This window comes from Microtus ochrogaster, chromosome 19 (genome assembly GCF_000317375.1).
Source record: "Microtus ochrogaster isolate Prairie Vole_2 chromosome 19, MicOch1.0, whole genome shotgun sequence".
NCBI classification, from domain to species: Eukaryota; Metazoa; Chordata; class Mammalia; order Rodentia; family Cricetidae; genus Microtus; species Microtus ochrogaster.
The window spans coordinates 64,156,508-64,177,110 of NC_022021.1; the positions used below are offsets into that span (position 1 = coordinate 64,156,508).

Below are 20,603 nucleotides of genomic sequence, written 5' to 3' on the forward strand. Positions count from 1 at the left end.
TGCTTGCTTTCCAGGTGTTCGCACCTGCTTTGCCCTCTTCCCAACAAGCAGGTTGGGAAGCGCCTGTTTTGTTTTGTCCTTGTGTGTTTCTTTGTTTTTGCCCCATATCACTTTTTCTCTCTGGACTTCAGATTAGATGGGATATAACTCAAAGGGTTTGTCTCCTGGATTAAGTAAAATTGATTAATTAACAATATTTTTGCCACATAAGTATTATTACCATTCCAAAAGGTTTCAAGGTATCTTGTCATTTAATTCTCAGCAGAGTTCTAAATCCTGTTATTATCTCAGATAATAGTGGAATGACCCAGGTTTATCAAGATTACACAATCCACACAAAGTTACAAAGACAATAAGTACATGGGGAAAGCAGGATTTAATCCAACTAACTGGAAATTTTCAAAGTTCATAAACATCGTTCAGTTCCATAACTCAGGACATTCTCTACCACCTTTCTCTAGAGGGAGAGGCCCTGGGAGACAGTGATGTGGTGTGATTAACAACAAATGAACGAATCTGGTACTTTGTGTCATTTTTATCTTAATAAGTATTTTAGACTAACTATTTTTCAATATTATTGAATCCAAAGAAATAAAAAATATAAGTTGAGCATGCCTAATGTGAACACCAGAAACATAAAGTGCTGCAAAATATGAACCCTCAGATAGTAATATAATACCAGAAGTATTTTGAGTGGCAGAATTCTGCAAAACGTAGGGATACTAAGAACAGTATATAAAACAATCTTTGAACAATGTATTTGAAGGATACTAAAACTAAACGTGAGTATGGATTAATACACATAATATACCTACACATAGACACGTACATATGTATATATACACATATTATCCATGTATATATGCATATATACACACATATAAAGAGACGGTTAAGTGGTTAACTGCAAATAATAAATAAAAGATATAAGGAACTCAATTCTCAATCACAAGACATGATAACCAGGAGCAACGAGATCCCAGCTTTCCAAGAACGCTAATGAAATAAATGCTAAAGAAAGCTGCTTTTAAAAATGTTGGAAAGCATATGGGAACAGTTAACATGAAAAGATAAGTCTTCCACAGTATATCCACTATCCAGAGAAATGATGCACATTTTTCCGTCTTGTTTGCAGTTTCTAGTCTGTAAGATATGAAGTCATAGAGTAGTTCTTGTTTTCCCAATCTCTGATAAAACCATTTTCATAATTAGCAGTCACAAATGACATTCACATAGTCAAGAGTTTGAGTAATTGTAGGTTATTGCAATGAGTATGCTAATATTAAGTATCATAGTCTACCTAGTTAGTTACAGAATAGTTACTTTCACAATCTGGTGATACATATATATGTATGTATCACCAGGTATATCATATATACCTGATGGGAAAACACAGCAAATTAAATGCAGAAAAGCAAACATATACACTATAGATAACTGTAGTATGGAATGACTTGTTTTCCATGATAAGGTTTTTGCAGTAAAAAAAAAAAAATAATAGAAAAATGATTATCCAAATAGATGGAAATTTTTGATCTTCACTAACAATGCTCCAGTCATAAATCAATGAACATTTTAGAATGACATAATTATGGTTGACATGAAGTTTGGTGTTCATGCAATTCCCAGGAAGACTTAAGTTTGAATTTTCTTTGATATTCATAAAATATCCTTATTAAAAGGACTTTTTTAGAATGCAGCACTCATATTAGTCCTAAGTAGGACACTCTCACTTTGAATAGGACTGGAAACACTACTAAAGTTGAATCCTAATCTGGTAGAAAAATCTAAAGGGCTTTTCCAGTCTATATGGATTTTGGGGGAGATGGGGAGTAGCCCTTGCTTTTATCATTAAGGCAGGATGTCTGAATGCCTGAGCAACTCCCGGAGAATGATTTTTAAATCACATGGAAGTTTGAGATGCAGAAATTGAGGCTTTATTTCTGAAGATCTGTGAAAAAGTTTGAGAGGAACTACCCAACGAAACTCATGGCTAATCTAAGCAATACATGGTTTCATCCACTAGAGGGCGCTAGGACATATGTACCACCCAGTACTGCCTTTGTTTCCAAAGTAGGGTTAAAAACGCTTCTAAAAAAATCACTTATTGTTGTCAAGGAGTTTAAGCTTAGTTCCTTGAAAATAAAAACAATGAAGTCATACTAGGCTAACATGGAGAAAATCAACAAGGGAGGTTAATGAAACAAGAAGTACCATGGCATTAGCAGTATAAAATCGGAGGTCTAATCCTAAATTGTAACTTCGGCTCTTGTTCATAGAACACAGAACTAAAAAGAGAGCATCCTACTTATTTTACAGAGAAGGACCTTGAGAAGTTAATCGGTTTTTCCAAAACTAGAGTTTATGGTTTCATCAGACAAAGCTGAAACTGTTGTCAATCGGGTTCCAATCAAAAGAAAGCAAAGGATGTAACATGTTAAACTCCTCTTTGCTTTGTTCTGTTGGAAAAATGTGGTTCACACCTAGGGTGGACATCTGTTACCGGCCTGACTCCAGTAGCTGTTTCCGAGGAACGTGAAGCTGCAAGACCAATTTGTAATTTCTTTCGTTTTTTCCTTCCTTGAGTTTCTTGTTTTCATCTGCACTACATTCAGAACAGCTTGCGTGTCTCCACATCAAGTGAATATCAACCAGTCACTGAGTATTGGGCAACCACACTATGGCACCCTTTTCCATTCTTTTCAGCAAGAACACTGAATGTGATTCTTGGTGGTCCTTGGTTTGTGTAGCTTGGCTAGTGACCGCTTCTCATGCTGAGTCCCACATGGTTTTTGCAAGCAAGATGGGATCAATAACATTGTGTCAGGCCCACAGATACAAAAGGTGTTGAAAACTGGGCGAGTAAATATTCATTCATCTGAGAAACTGGCAAGGCTTCACAAAAAAGAAATCCCTAATTGCCCATGCAACACCCCCAGAACAACGTATGTGTCTTCAGAGCGACCTTTTAAAGAAATGTTTTTTAAATGTCAGTGCTATTTAGAAAAAATAAATAAATGAACCAAAAATGGAAATGGCCTGAGAAAGAAACAATCACACTGGATTAAAAGCACATAGAATGTCTTCTTCCTCTTGTTTCTTTTCTTTTTTCAATGAATATTTAAATTATGTAAAATGTATGAACATAGTCACTTGGGCATTAGTAGAAATTTTAGAAGTTTTAAAAATTTATAAATTTTATAAGTTTCTAAAGATCTAGATTTCTTAGTAAGGTTCTAAACTGAAAGCTATAGTAGAGAAAAGTCTTTGCAGAGTTTTCCCAGCAACAGATAAACTCTTCAAAGAAGTGCCTGAAAATCTGAAGGGCTATCTGGTCTACCTAAATTTCTGCCCTTACGAGGGGACAAGGTCTGCTCAAAAATGCAAATCCAACTCCCAGATAAATCTTTAAATTTAATTTCTTCAAATTAAGCAAACAAACAAACAGTACAAACACCATTTATCCATTTCTCCTTCGTCATGATTCTGGTGTATGAAAGAAGTTGTAACTCTCGTAATGTGACCAAGAAGCAGTTATGCAATGTGGTTTTGCTCAAGCTCACTTTTAATTATCCACAACAGAAATGCAAAATCTAATCACTAAGGATGATTGGAGACTGAAGAAAATGACCAAATAAGGATTTTTAAAAACTAATAAAAATACCTTACAGAGAATTAAACTGTCTGATCAATTGAGTTAATAATTCCTGTTTTTAATTTTATCAGTTTATAAGTTATAATTTAGATATTTTCCCAAGAGCTAGACAAGATTTTATGCCATTATATAAGGCGTGTGTTTTTCTCTTAATAAAAGTACAATAACCTTAACGCCAAACAGCAGTTTTCAATATGTGTTGCTTGCAAAATTCGCAGACATGCATACTTAGATATTTTAGGAGAACAAACCATTTAGGCTGATCCTACAGGTTTCATCTAAGAGTCTCTTTTCTCTGACACTCTTGTAATAAAGGAATGTGCTTGCAACCACTACCAGTAATGCTAGTGGCACACTCCTGTTTATATTTCAAATATGCTTTTCATTTTCTGAAACAGGGGCAAATTCCTGGTGATATCTTAATGTTTTAAGGTAGTTAATGCCAAAAGGCTTGGACCTGTTCTAAAACTGAATATTTCCCAGATGTGCGGTAAGGTTAAAGGTGGAAGAGCTAACAAAAACCAACTTCCTACCCATGTTAAACTTACTTAGATGAATTTTAAGTAAGGATTAATTAGACAGTAGGACCTATGAGCAGCTGAAGCCACACAGATAAAAAGAAGGAGGCTATCTTAGTTGTAAAATAAACCCGCTGCAGAGAAAGGCAGCCATTGCCTGCCAGTGTCGCCTAATAACCTTGCTTATAATTACTTCTCTAACTAACTTACTTTTGAAACTGCAACACCCTTTAGAGATCCTGAATGGTTGTTTACTGGCACATTAAACAATTTTATAGTTCTGAAACAACTACCAGATGAAGAGTGAAGTAGCCAAATTACATTTAAAAGATTTAGCTCATGGATAAGTTCATTCATATAAAAGACCAGACTACGAATCCCAAGAGGAAACTTCTATCAATGGGACTCATCCTGGACTAGCTGTGCAGTACAGCATCCTCTGGGCATGTGATGATTCTGAAAACTGTGTCCCGGGGAAAGCCAAGCTGTCTACTGTAGGAAGAGAAACTGTGCCAACTCACAGGTTCAGTAGATCTAAAGACGAATTGGAAATATGATCTTCTGTCTAGCCGTTCTTAAGACTTGGGTACTGTTACCTGGCATGCCACTGAGAGCAGCTGTTTTGTATTGGAGACTGGTAAATCTTACTGAAACACTTAAGACTGATCCATAAATTTTAAAGCAAATGTTTTTTGTATTGGAAGTGTGTTCATTTGGCGATATTTTCATTCAGATCGTCCTACGAATAGGGGTTTTGGTTGAGGTAGAAAAACAATGGTGCAAACTTAAAAGGCTAGCATCAAACATGTCAACCAAATTAGAGATGAATCTTCTTTGAAAGATATAATAAAAACCTGAGTGGACAAAGCAAAAAGGAATCAATGGCTTGGTTCTTTTTGCTAAGAGATGATCAAAGTCTGCATCTAAACATTTTCAAATATGTCAAACATTTATTTTATATAAAAATCTTCTGGGACAATTCTCCTCATGGACATCCTCTTCTTCCTTTTATAAGCATTTTATGTACATAGATAAGGTTGTCAGTATGGGTTAGCCTCTCACCAACAGGAGTATGATAAGAGCTAAGGGAAATATATGAAATCTGTTTGAGAAGTTAATCATGCTAGAAAATAAATGATATTTTTTTGCTCCCATTAATTTGACAGCAGAGTTTGCTAGCATGGTTTGGTGTCAGTATATCCCTGACTTTCCAGTGTGATTGCCTTACAGAGTAGTCAGCTAGCAAAGACACTCACTCCCTGTGTAGGCCAGTATTTTTGGAAAAGGTTAGTTGGAGGTGAAAACAAATCTAACAGTAGAGCATCCACAATCATTGAAGAGTGAGTAAGAAGAGCCTAAGGAAATGTGTCCCAAACTCTCCTTCTGCAAATCAAGTTAGTGTAACTGGACAAGACATGTGGCAGAAGCCTGTGCACTTAGATCACAGAACCCAGGACCCCAAATGTAATCATTAGCGGCTGTCTTTGTAGACTTGTGGCAAGTTGAAGAAACCATAAAAAGAGGATATGGTGATAATGAAAGAAGAGGGGGTGTTAAATGGCTCTATTCTTTCCTGTGTCTTTTAAGTCCACCTAAAGGAAAGAGTTTGTCATCCTCTTCAGAGTTAAAGTGTTGAATGACTGTGAAGGCAAAGAGGGATGAGGAGGAAAGATAGGATCTGCCAACATGTCAGAAAGCTGTTAAGCACTCAAGATGAAAACACTCATTGGAGCTTTAGAGTCAACAAACAATTGTTTATATTTGGATTTTTGCACCAGACCTCCTTACCTTCACATCCCTGGCTTCTTAGACAAAGACTATCCAGAGTTAGGGCTGGGACACTGGCCTTCTGTGCTTAAGTGGCTTCTTTAAGAATGTCTTTTTATAAAAGTTCCCATGACTACGCACTATGCCACAAAAAAAGAGAGAAGTGGTCATTGGCTCCTGTGAATGAAAGAAGTGGATTTAGCAAGAGAAGCCTAAGTACAATAATTCTCATTTAGACTTGAGGTTATTTTTTTATCCTTTATTTTCCTAGAGCACAGAGTCGACAGTTGCTTTTTTGTTTCCTACAAGGCTCTTAAGCACTAAACATCAAAGACTGTCAACACAGTTTTCTTAAAGTTGCACTGGGCCATCAGATCTTCAGGGTACCAGCTTGTTGCTTTTGAGTAAAATACACATACATAAAATCATGTGATCAAGGCCAGCCTGGTCTACAAAGTGAGTTCTAGGACAGCCAGGACTGTTGCACAGAGAAACCCTGTCTCGAGAAACAAAACAAAACAAACAAACAAAACCAAAATCATGTGAGGATTTGTTCCATAGGCTAGGGACTGTGTTGAGTGTAGAAAACAGACGTGGGTTTTCTGATTTCAGCTTTGTTGAGTACCATGCTTAGAGTTGCCAAAAATTACAGGTGGAAATTCTGGCTTCCTTTTTCACTTAGTGTCACCATGGAACTTCAAAACTGAAAAATGAAGGACAGACACCAAGAGCTCCTACGGCTCTTCTTTCCAAAGAAAATAAGGTTCACAAACAGATCCATTGCCCACAAGAGTTTTTCAGATTGATTAATTTTTCCCATGGCTAATATTTGGGCATCTGCCATGAACCTGCCCTGCTAGTCCAGCATAAAGAAAGGGGGACAAAGGAGGCCCAGAAGGAGACAGAAAAGAACTGTTCTCTCAAGAACAAGATAGACCTCATGCTACCCCTCGGTCAAACGCTCTATCTTCTTCCTTTATTACAGCTCTCGCCTCTGCTGTGCGGTCAAAGATCAGAGATTTGAAACTAGCTTGAAACCTAAACATTTCTCCACAACAGCAAATGCCTAAAAAAAAGATGCTTAGTTACACAATAGCTGTAATCTACCCATACTAGAAATTCCTTAATTGATTGTTCTTTCTATTTCTTTATCAACAGCTTTCTAGAGGGCAGCTCTATTTTGGATCAATTCTGTTTTGGCTATGTTATTGTGTAATTTAATTTGAAGTTGTTTTCTAACTGTTCTTTTGTGTGAGACAGATGTGCATGTGAGATGTTCCTCAACCTATCTATTCATCCACTGAATGACAGCAACTGTGCAAATAAAGTCGTGCTGCTGGTGCTCGAATTTTTAGCCTATTTTCTAAAATATAAAAAAATTACAGATATATCTCCTTCTGAAATGTAGATTAGGACCCTCGCTTTTCATCCATCTAAATATCATTTGTAAGCTCCTTATGTGAAAATTCAATTGCGTTGACTCTTATTCAAGAATAATCCTCACTGAGAAACGGGAGTGTTGGTACTAAATTGAGAGGGTGCAGATCAGTTTCTATTCTGATCTAGAATTAGAAAGAGAAGCAGCGACAATTGAAAGAGAACTTGAGCATTATGGAACTGCTGGTGCTTGCTAATTCTTTTCTTTTGCATTTTCAAGATTATAATATAATTACAGTATTTCTCTATTTTCTTTTCTTCCTCCAAATCCTCCCATATATTCCTCCTCATTCTTTTCTATTTCATGGCCTCTTTAAAAAAACAATTATTATTGCATATGTACATATATACTCCTAAATCTAATTTGTTCAATCCATATACTATTACTTTATATATTTTCAGTGGCAGTCATATGGCACTTGGAAAAACCCATTCTTTTTTATGGATATTTTTAATAATTAAATCCTAGCCTAAAAAGCCAGGCGCTTTACCTAGAAATGTGTGTTGTCATTTAATTGAATTTGATGAGATTTTAAAACATTTTTGGTCTTCTCAGTTAGTGATGGAACTATTAACCACACATATTACAATAGACTAATGCTTCTCATTGAATTTGTAACTGCCTGACAAAAACTCATTCAGTCAAGACTGAGCAAATCAACCCAATTCCCTCATTACAATGTACTATGAACAGTAAATAATATTAATAAGTCTTCTAAAGATAAAGACATTAGGAACTTTACAGCTAAATGTAAATTAAAGCATTTTTTTCATGTTCCAATATTGAAAATCTTTACATGTATGTCTTTGAGCATGTACATACTGGCAATTGAACCCAGGAGCTTGCACATGCTACACGGATACTCAAGCATGCATCTATAGCTCAAGCCAAAGCTGTAGGTTATTATTAAACATACAGCTGAGTTAGATATACCCAAAGGGAATTAAGAGAATTTTATCCTGTATAATTTTCTAATTGTTTTCAAGTTTGCCATTCTTGAACAAGCTACAAATTGAGTAAAAGCAAGTATTTAAATTTAGCATACAGATGTATATAATGTTTCTCTTTGTTCTGCCAACTTTTAGGATTTGATTTCCTGTTAATCACTTCTGCCCTCTGATTCTTCACCATACTGAAACTTTATGTGTGCAAGAACTGAAAGAGATTGTAATCCCACGTGAATGTTCTAAGCACTATTAAATATTGCTTTCAACTCATTTTATTTATAAAGTTGCTCAAACTTCCTACAAGTATAAATCTCTCTCTCTCTCTCTCTCTCTCTCTCTCTCTCTCTCTCTCTCTCTCTCTCTGTAGCTCTAGCCCTCTCACTGTGTGTGTTTATGTGTTTGTATATATGCACGCAACATTTCTTTAAATGGCAATATTGTGGACCATAGTTTGTGTAAGGATACCCAAGGTAGAGATATGATTTACCTCTTTGCATTTTGAAATCCTTCCTAAGCACTCCTAGTGATAATTTATAACATGTCATAAACTCTTCCTCTTATCCTTGGTTCTTATTTGAAATCTTGTATTTTTCTGAAAAAGCAAGTCTGTTTATCAAGAACATACAGTTTTCAACCAGTATCAGCTTCGGTTTTCTGAGGAATTGTGATACTGACATAATTTATTTTCTTTGTCCACATAAGGTGTCAGGTAGGATTCACTCTTTCTGGGAATTCCTTTACAGATTGTTAACCTAAGATTTAATGACAACAAAAGTGTGTTCAATCGGAACTTTGACACTTTTGCTTGACACTCTATGCCCCATATGTAATTACAGGACTGAATCACAAGTTTGTATTCTGCTACCCCGTCTTCTTGCTGAAGAAGTAGTCCTCCCTCTTCCTGTGTGGTTAAAAACGCAGTGTTTACTCCTAGAACGTTTCCCAGCCCAGTACTACCTGTTTACTTTCTAGACTAGAACATCTGCATCACCATGCTTTAACTTTTGTCTTTACACAATTCAAACTATCGCGCCAAACAAGCACTTTACGTTAACTTACATGAAGTACTCACTCTAGCCTAATTTACTGGCTATATTTGACAATGGCCAGAAATAAATCCTTGGTTCTGTTTTCTCTCTTGGGCCAGTTGTGCAAATCCAGAGCATTTTCTGGGACTTTGAGAATATCGCGTCTACCCTTGGTCTAACTTACTCCTGCTGTAATCTAAGGAGCATAATCTAAGTATTAGAAACAATTTCTCATAGTCAATTGCCATGACTTATCAAAATATAGCATTTAATTATAAAGATGAGTAAACATAGTTTGTCAATTTCTAGTTATGATTTGAAAATTTCATGTTAAGAAATTTCACAGTCAAATCAAAATTTACATTTCTAAGTAGTCATGAAAAGAGTTTAATACTAATTTATTTTATTGTGAGAATTTGTCAGGCTTGCAAGCATATGTGTTTGAGCCATATCTTAAACCCCTAAAATTTGTTCCATATTAAGTATTTTACTACTTAGAGCCATCCATGTTTATCTAATTTGTGAACTCTTCAACATATCAAATAAAACTTTTTTGTGGACAAAGAACAACAATAACATCAGTGTGTGCTCCAATCACTCATTTTCCTTTTTATTAAGTTGAGAAGAAAAATACTACATTGTAATTAGGTACACTAGAGAAATTTGCTTTTAAAATTAATAAATAGAGTAGACATTTTATGGAGCTATATTTAAGATAAATATCTAAAACAGCATAATGATAATTTATTGGAATATTTCACGTAGTAATTCATCTAACCCTTTGTGTTAACTTTAATTTTTTTCTTCATTTATAAATAAAAAGCAATGGTTAGAGTCAAATAGACTGAATTGTTTCTGTGTAATGAACAAGACGAATTAGTCTATAAAACATAAAGTCGATATAACGTCTTTGCCTGGCTGCCAACTGTTTATAAATGTTTACAGAGCCCAGGAAGAATATAGACTTGGGATTTACTTCTTATCCTTAGTGACCTTTCTACAGGTGCTCGGATAAGCTCTCCAATCTCTCTGAATCCCCTGGTGTCATCTCTTGTAGAAGAGAAGGGATATGAAGCAGACATTCTCTACATTTCTTCAAGCTCTTCTCTGAATTTACAGTGTGCTAAACCATAGACTTCCTTAAGTTTTAAAATCTCTCAATGTTTCTCACTTTAAGAAAGAAAAAAGCTAGTCTTTTTTATTACTATTATTTAGTGGTGTTTTACTTATTTTGAAGCTCTGAAGTTTGTCCCTTCAATTAAACTGATCACAGGCTTTGAATGCATGCAGATTTATGAAATAATTTATAACTTAATTTTAGGACGTGAAAAATATATGAGAATTGATGTTTGCCAACGCTTTCCTGTAGTAGATCTAACTCAAGGAGTCCTCTGGCTTCTACTAATGCATAACACAGCTATGATATCATAAATCACTTATTGATTTCTCTGGAAGCAATAATGTTATGGTGGTTGCTGGTGAGGAAAGCATTTCCTGTTGAGAATAGCAGACTTTTCCTTTCTTCAATGTTCAGTAAAGACCTGCATTACCTATGAAATCACTCAGGCCTTTTGTTTTTCACAATGTGAAATATAATAATAGGAGGTATAGTCACTTGTGTAATGTATCTAGGATACCTTTTTTTTTAATTCAAGATTTCTGATTTTGTAGAATTATTTTAAGAGTCATTTATCTAATAAAGTGAGAGAAATAATAGCTGTATTTGACTTTATACAAATATATCTTCTGGTCAAATTCATCTAGGAAAAACATTACTCACCTCCTTGTTCAAAGTTTTGATTGACACCATTTGAATGGGCCCTTTTGGAAGTACCTGTCACTCTAAACACCTGTGTTTTGTGTACCCCACCACACCCCATGTGATCCCGTCTCAAACTGGGACCAGCTGTCAATCATATACAAGCAAGTTCAAGTATGTACTTTACCATCAAATCCTCTCCTGTTTTGTGATGCAAATTTATATTGGAACAAACTCAGACGGTTATGAAGAGCCCTCGGAAAAACACGATTTATGTCTTACTGGGAATATATGCTAACAGAAAGTAATATAAAAGTAAAGAAAACATAACACTTGCAAAATTGATAAGTTGTGTTTCCTAGCATATTCAGATAAGGTTAATTTGTGTTTTGGTTTTATCTTTACTAGAGAGAGACTTAATAAATAATCACCTAGATCAAGTACATGGGAAATTGTCTTGATTGACAACTGATGTCTGAAGACCCAGTCCTCTTGTGAATGTTGCCATTCCCTAGACGGAGTGTTCTGAACAGGAAGAGAGAAGAGAGAGTGGGATGAGACAGGCAAACATGGATGCATTTATTTAGGTTCTTTGCTCCTGACTGTGGTGTGCTGTGACAATCTGCTTGAGTCCCTGCCTTGACTTCCCCGAAATCATAGCATATGGCTTGAAATCAAGTCAAATAAAAACTTTTCCCCAAAGTTGCTTTCTATTAGTAATTTTTTTTTTATTTTGGTTTTTTTCGAGACAGGGTTTCTCTGTGGCTTTGGAGCCTGTCCTGGAACTAGCTCTGTAGACCAGGCTGGTCTCGAACTCACAGAGATCCGCCTGCCTCTGCCTCCCGAGTGCTGGGATTAAAGGCATGCGCCACCATCGCCCGGCTCTATTAGTACTTTTATCGCAGCCACGGGGGAAAAAAAAATCAGAACAGTTAGTGAGAAAAAACAGCCAAAAAGTATCAAACTCATAACTAAAACACACATTAGATCATTAATTCCAAGTATTTATTGGCTACTGATCAGTATCAAGGACCTGAAGTCACATTTTGTTTATAATAAAACGCAGTAAGAAAGGTCTTAGACAGAATTTAAAAAGTAAATAAAATTAAAAAAAACTGTGTTTGGATCCCATCATAAATTTCTGACATTAGGAAATGTTACTTCAGTGCCGATAGGTTAACTATTTAAAATTGTGTTTGTATGTGTGTGTGTGTGTGTGTATGTTTGTGTGTTTGATGCTGGGTGTGAAACACAAGACATTGTGCATACTAGTTAGGCTCTTTACCACTGAACTATATCCCCCGACCAAATGCTTCACTTGTTCTTTAACTTACCAGTTAGTCTTAAATTTATGATTGTTTTAGGCTTGGCTTTCATTCTCATGCATAAGATCAAGCTGATGGCTGAGTTTATCCTATGCCTTAAATTACTAAGCGAGAATGTGAAAGGTCATTTGGTCTTTACCGAATTAAGAAATATATATCTCCTCATGGAATACTGGTACAGATTTTCTCATTTGGGATTAATTCTAAGTGAATGTCAAGAGTCTCCGAACTAATAGGGAAACTAATTAGCTGTCCTGTATTTTGCTGAACAGGAGACCCACGTCTATAATTGTGCCAGATAGCCCAGACGTAGACTAATCCCTACCCTACTGTGCTGTCCCCTTTTGAAAGATCAGATCATTCTAGGAAAAGCATATTTCTTCAACCTGGGTTGAAAGTCTGGTGATAAAATGAATCCCCATTGCACTGAACCATCATCACAGACAAAAGCAAAGCTTTAAGGGCAACATACAGGCCTTTAATCCTGTCTGTAAATACAAATAATCACTTCAGAATGTCAATAAAAGTTGTTAATGTCTCCCAAGTTTCCGTTAACATTTCTACAGTCTTAGAAGAAAAAAAAATCTGGTAATATTATGTTTAATAAAATACTTATTTTTATTTTATTCATCTGCATGTATGTATGTACACCATGTATGTGTCTGGTGCCCATGGAGACCAAAAGAAGGGATTTGGTCCCTCTGGCCCTCTTCAAGAGCAGTGCATGCTTTTAATCACTGAGCTGTTCTCTGGCCTCTTTGATAATAATATTATTTCAAATCTTTAAAAAGCTGAGAAAAGAAATGATATGTATCCAGCACACATATTCCAAATTCATGTTTTGAAAGTTGTGTGAATGTCAAGAATCCCACACCTGTTATGCAGAAGAAAATCCTCTTCTATCCACATCCATCAGAAGCTTTCGCAGGGGACGTTAACTGCTGCCGTCATTTGCTTCTCTTCCTGTTGTGGTTCTGCTTCTCTACACATGTTTTTGCCACGACTTTCATGCATCAAAGCTGCTGCCTGCCTCTGAGTTGTAATGTATAGAGCAGTGGGTGGTCCTTGTGCTAGCAGAGCCAAAACTGACTGAAAATCAAATGCTGGAAAATCTAATTCCAGGGATCCAGCCTAGACCTACAGAGGAAAAAAAAAAAAAAAACAACAAAAAACAAAAACCCAACCAACCCATATTTCAATGCCTCTTCCAGATGGTTGCTAGGCAGGTTTGGGTTTGGGAACCACTGGAGTAGGTTTGTTAACTTGACACCTCTGTGACTCTGTGACTGAGCTGACAGGACACAGATTTAATGGCCCCCTCTCTAAAACGCCACACAACCTAGTGAGCTATGGGCAGTTAGTTCCAATGTAGAAATAATACTAAGACTCTGGAATTACCTGCATCGATAACTACCCAGCATCAGAGATGGAAAGCCGACCTCCTCCACTGTTTCACAACTACTACAGTTCCACTTTCTCCACGCTAAGCACCTTTCCAAATTTCATGACCAAAAACGGGATCCTGAAATTCCCTTTAAACTACATAGTGAGTAGAAAAATTAACTAAGGGAATAAAAATAAATAAATACAATTAACATTACCAATATTATATTATTCTAGCTATTCTGATCATAACAATTACTTAGCCATTCTTTCAAAAGAAACCAAGCTAAATTGTCAAATTAACCACATGCACTATTTCAGACAGGTCAAAAATGTGTTCTCATTGTTATTGTTGGGAGACACATTTTAGAGTGTCCACACCCTAGTATTACAGATATGACTCCAAGACAAATGGCATTTTATTTTCAATACAACCCAGACAGGTTTAAACTGGCTGTACACTCACAGACACTAACATACCTCGCTCCCCTCCTTAAGTAGATCTCCTTTAGTAATTTTTTTGATCTTTTTTTTTGTATCAAATATTTATGGAATATTTTGTTGACAAGTAACATCCATGTTTTTGGTAATTTTTTTTACTCTATAGTCTCTGAGGCCTCTTAATATTATGTGATTATCAAAGGGAAAATAAAAACAAGTAGAAAGAAAGCAACACTGGATACAGACTTCAGATGTTCTGACTGTCACAGTAAGGAAAGAAGCAAACTGAGGTCAAATCTAAGACAAATGCAACTGTGTACCATGTAAAGAATACAGGTTTGTTGAACTCACTGTTCCAGATGAGCAAAAGTTCATCATCAAGTTCTGGACATCTGGTAAACCTTTCTTGTGGTAACAATATGGCAGACAGCATCACATGATGAGGAAGAACAAGTTAGTTGAGGTCTCTCTGTTTATGTAGCCATGAATGTCAATATACATATATACCTCACTCTTGTGATTCTATCTAAGGCTTTGGTATATTACTAAATAACAGTTTTATTAGTAAAGCCCAACATTATAGAAAGAACAGAGAAACTTTGAATCCAAGCATCAAATCAGTGATACTCAAAATAATAAATGTCCACTAACTTATAATTAGTAATTTCTCCAAGACTATTTTTGTATGTAAAAGACATGTTTAACTCTGATATATCTTGTTAGATTAATTGGAAATTTCCATCATATGTAAAAGTAGATGACACAAGAGGATCCTTTATTACAGCCTTATCTTGCTACATTATTGTTTTTATTGAATTTAAAGGAGCTGGAGAGATGGTTCAGTGAATAAATACAGTTAGATATGTTATTCTGTTATCTTCTGTTGTCTCAAAATCAATATTGATTAAATCAAGGCTCCTACATTAAAAATAACCTTTCAATATCACTTCAAAACTTCTCTACTTATATTAACCAATAGTTGAAGATTACTTAAAAGCAACAAAAACTTTCACATTTATAATAATTTACCTATAACTGATATGAAATTCATCTTATAATTCATTAACATTTCTTTATTTTGTATTCCTTACTTTCATATTCATTTTAATGAAAATATTAATACATGATTTCACAAGTATAACTGTGTTCAAAAACAAACAAAAATTTGAGATTTCAGAAATGTCCAATTTTCCTTTGCACAGTCATTGATTCTTTTTTTGCCGTTCAATGACTATGTATCAAGTGTATATAATAAGCACAACTGTGGTTATTATGATTCCTTAAAGAAGATGAATTATAAAAGATATGAGACCCAAAATAGGAATTCTTAGGAAATGAAGTGCATAGCCACACAGAGTGTCTCACAATACTGAGTGGGGTTACCTAAGCCCTGATATATATAGTTTAAAAGTGATGGCTACCCAAGATGTTTTCCCATGTTAGCATACAATAGATCAGCTAAGGAATCTACAACTCATGTGGGAAAGGGAGAGATTTAACTTAAAAAGTTTAATTTCTAATACCAATATCCTGACCATGTTATATTTCAACATATTGATTAAAATTATATTACAATTGTCCCCAGACTTGACAGTAGATGTCTTTACCACTGAATCATCACTTTAGCTTTCAAAAGCTTTTTAGCAACATATAATTTTTGAGATAATTATAGCATTATATAAGATGCAAGAAATGCAGAGAGATGCCATATACTCTTTATTCATTCTTTAGCATTATGTCTTCCAATTGGCATCGCATTTCATGTCAAAGTGGACACATATAGCTATTGATCTAATGAACCACAAAAATACATGGAGTCTCTTTTCAAAAATAATTTGAATAAGAAAACCTGATAGTTTTCACCAAATACTAAACACGGCAGAAATTACATGTGAAGAAGCAGGGATGCCCTGCAGGCTTGGTTCCTCAAAAAGAAGTATCCACATTCGATGATGTTTGCAATAAATAAGTCCAGCACTTGCCTATGACCTACAACGCTTCCAAATTATGATTTAGTAACTGTGGTACAACCAAAGCTTGTTTTTAGAACTCAAAGGGGTATTAAATCACCTAAGTTTTTCCTTTTTCTATTTTAAAAGTATAGTAGACCTTTTTTTGTAGAGATGGACGGACTTATTCTGATACAAACCCTGAGCAATACACATTCATGGTAGAGCATCTTGTGATGACCCTTAAGATATGTGCATTCTAATGCCTCAATTGAAAAATACTTAAAAGTAAATATTATGCATTCTTACTCAAACTAGCTATAAAGTAAAAAAAAAAAGATGCTTGATCAATCCTTTAAATACTGAGTTCTCATTTGTGGTAAAAGTCAAGGAATTTAAATATGTCTTAGTAAACCTGTTGTATGCCACAAATTCTCCAAAAGAACTAGCCAAGGATTTGGCGATATTCATATCATGTTGTTTTCTTGTCTTTGTCTCATTGCTACAGCTCCCCCTACTACTTCTTCAGAAATTTTGCTTTATTATTTGTTGAAACATTCTTCCTGCCGTCCTTTTCTATCACTTTCCTGTCTGAGTAGAGATACATGTGGCCGATCTCACAGTTTCCTAATCCTGTACACTCCCTTTCTGCAGGCACAGCAGCTTAAATACCACCAGAATATCACTTCCTGTCTAGTTGATATCTTTTTCCTTGTCACAAAGTTTATTAACTTTTTTCACCCTCTGAAACTCAGAAGTTTTCCCATTGTGGTACACCTACATCGGTATGACTACAGCATGTTGTCATTTACTAAGAGTTTCTAAAGAATCATATTGCTATATGGTTCGTACAGAATCCCCCTCTAGGAAAGGGAAAGATGGAGAAATGAAGATGTTCAGGGGTGGGGGAAAGGAAGTGTGAAGCCCTGGGACTGGGTGTATATAACCATCGTGATGGACCTAAAAATCACCTGTGTACGAGCTATATAACTTTATCTTCCATAGTCTAATCTACAATTGACAATAAGAATGAAAATACCTCCTTGGGAAACAGTTACAAAACTTAAACAAACTGCAAGAGAATACTTTTTTAAATAAGCAAATGAATATGTGGGTGCGTGCCCCAAAGGCAGTAACCAGCATAGAGTAAGACATACTGATGACATAAACCTTGCCCCAAACAGACCTCATAGATGTCCTTGGTTTGGGTTTGCAAGCACAGTGAGATGCTATGTTAGTGAAAATTATGCTGTGTGAAATCAAACATTGCCTTGACACATCGATAGAGGTTTTGCTTCATGTTATCTAGTGGAAGTCTCTTTTTATGTCAGCTTTGCTGTCAGAAAAGTCTGGCATTACTACCAGCTTCTGGGCAGACTAAGCTGGGAAAGAATAGGAGAGAAACCATTCATGTCCCTTAGAGGGGACAAAATCTGAGAACACACTTTATATACTCATTGAAGATGGTGTTTGTCATCTTAGGTGATACACAATGCATGGTAATTATGATTTCCTTCCACATCAACTGGCTAAGACAATGGGGAGTTTGTCTGATCTATGGAAAAGTTCCGTAGTCTCTTGAAGAAGTTTAAAAATTCAGGGGAAAAATGTCTCTCATAATAACTAGAGTTTTGACCTTTAGGCAGATACTAATAACTTTGTGCATATAATCTTGTTTGCCTTCACAGCAAGATTCTGAGAGAAATATTGTTACGTTGCCCAATTTTCAAATGACAGGGAGACATAGAATGGTTTAATATTTTCTGGGGTCATTTTCCTACAGATGCTGAGCTGGGAGTCAAGTACATAGATCCTAACTCCCGATACCACATTCTCCTCACTATGCTGTTCATCCAGCCTGAAAAAGCTCTGTTAAAAATAGTCAAATGAGTTTTAGTTTGAGGGAGTCTTAGGCGGAAATGGCTGGGCTTTTTGCATTCTAAATCAAATGCCTTTCCCACACCTGCTTACAAACTTTTCTGAGAATATCATCTTTACATAAACCAAACCAAACACCTGTTCCTGGAGGAAATGGTCTTGTTTGTTAATCACTGCTTCCCTCTGCTTTACTTTCTTTCTCAAAACAGAGAGAGAAAAAGCCCTTAATGTGGAGCATTGTATCTGCTATGGTAAGGTTGTACAGATGCTGAGGCAAGTTTCCCTGTGCCTCAGCACGTCAACACATTGGTCAAAAATGAATTTATCAGTTAAATGCAGCCAAGGGATTTAGTTTATCTAAATGTGCTACAAAAAAAAAAAATAGTTTGCCATTGTTTTTACAGATTGAGGTAAGTCTGACATATCACTGACATATGCTGTGGATTTAATTTAATACCACAGTACAGATGTGGGCTCTGATAAGTTTTTGTGAAATCTAGGCTCAGATGAGTAGAGGAGTTTCAATATTTATGGGGTTGAAAATGCAGAGGTTGCAAAGGAAGCATTTTAATTAAAACAACATTTGCCTGTATATGCTCAGAGTGAAAACGAAAAGGAAACTCCCAAAGTCTTCCTACTGGCTTCACTGGGGTTTTCAACCTATTCACACAGTGTTGTCTGAGTTTTCTATCCTGCCCTGTTCCTGCAGTCATTAAGTCCCAAAGAAATCACACAGAGGTCTACATTAGTTGTAAACTGATTGGCACATTATCTTAGGCTTCTTATTAACTCTTATAACTTATATTAGCCTATTATTCTAGGATATTATTCTAGTATATGTTAGCCACATGGCTCAGTACCTTTTTCATCGAGGCTGTCACATCTTGCTTCTTCTGTGCCTGGGCTAGTACTGTCTTCTTCCCAGAATTCTCCTGTTCTCATTGACCCACCTCTACTTCCTGTTTGGTTGTCCTGCCTATACTTCCTGCCTGGTTACTGGCCAATCAGCATTTATTTAAAACATAATTGACAAAATACAAACAATTGTCCACACCAACACAGTTTTGGCTCAGTTTGGCTACCCCACTATTTGCCTTTTGCTTTGCGATAATACAAAATGTACCTTTTCATTTGTTTTTGATTGTTTTACCTTCTCCCACCTAAGCACAGATGACTCTTTACAGCTTGCCTCTGTAATTATGTGTTTTAGGTATCCTAGAGATAACATCAGTGGAAATTGGAGTTGTTGCCGTCAAAGCCATTAACAGCAACTATTACTTAGCCATGAACAAGAAGGGGAAACTCTATGGCTCAGTAAGTAACTGGCTTTCGTTTTCAAAATACATTTCACTAAGTTAGCACCAGAGACTTGAATGGTTTCCAGGAGGAGACAATGAATGTCCTTGTGGTCATTCCATCATTACTAACCAGATTCACAGCGAGAGGGGCTGGGTCACCAGCATCTCACGGGCCAGCAAAGCATCTTGTTCACCTCAATAATCCCATAGTTCTTGGCCCATGAGTCTATTACTGGCATTTGTGAATGTGCAGAACTGCAAGTCAATCAGACTTTCACTCAAGTGAACGAAGTAGCGTGGGGGACTGCAGACAACTTGGAGAAGAATTGCTTAAATCAAAAACCTTGGGTGGAATGGAACCTCATATACTATGAGTGTCTGCCACAGCTGAAGAAAAAACTAGGGCACAGATGTTCCGTGGTTTTGTTAAAATCATAAATGGAGAAACATATCAAGAGACTCTTGATTTTTTCCAAGTTATTCAATGAACCCTAGAATTGCACTTACCTAGGTAATAGTCATTAATTCTAATTATGCACGAATATTATAGATAGTATGTAAAGACTTAATTGCCATTTGAAGGAGAGAACCAGAAGGACAGTTGATGATGATGGATTATGTTTCGTAGTTTTAATCCTAAAACTCTACCAAAGAAATACTAAATGATTTTAAATTTTTCTGAATTCCATTCTAGAAGAAAATATGGAATATAGCTATATAAAATTTTAATTACATTTTTGAGGATATATATAATATCAATGGGCCAAGATAAAACATTTGACACAGTTATTTTTAAATAATCTCATATATTTCTAGCTAGACAGTGTGCACTTTTACATTTTTTCACAGCATCGAAAAGAATTTAACTTTAAATATACAAATAAATTCACTTTTTTGATTAACGTAAGTGTTGGTGGTGGTTCTTATACCTAAGTAAGCCTCAAAATCAATGTGAGGCATTGTTAAAAGACATAATAATGCAGCCAAGGCAGGCCTGGACTCTCTGATTCAGAGTCTAAGATAAGGTCCAGGAATTTACACATTCAACGTGGAGCCAAGCGCTGCCCATGCTTCTGGTTCAATTCTGAGAATTGAGAAGCAGAAGTCTAGAAATGGCCTAGTTTGGTCTTTTATTCATATCAGGTCTACTGTTAAGTGACAAGCCAGTCATACCAGAATGAATACATGAAGTATGAGGTCTACAGGAATTTTAATTC

At 35.8% G+C, this 20,603-nt stretch overlaps 1 protein-coding gene across 1 annotated transcript in view; it reads left to right on the forward strand.

Moving 5' to 3' along the window:
* Positions 1-20,603, forward strand: part of Fgf10 (fibroblast growth factor 10) — a 76,981-nt gene that overhangs the window by 50,149 nt on the left and 6,229 nt on the right. The window contains exon 2 of the mRNA XM_005356832.3: positions 19,299-19,402. Coding sequence (XP_005356889.1) covers positions 19,299-19,402 — 104 coding nt within the window. The remainder of the gene's footprint in view (positions 1-19,298; positions 19,403-20,603) is intronic.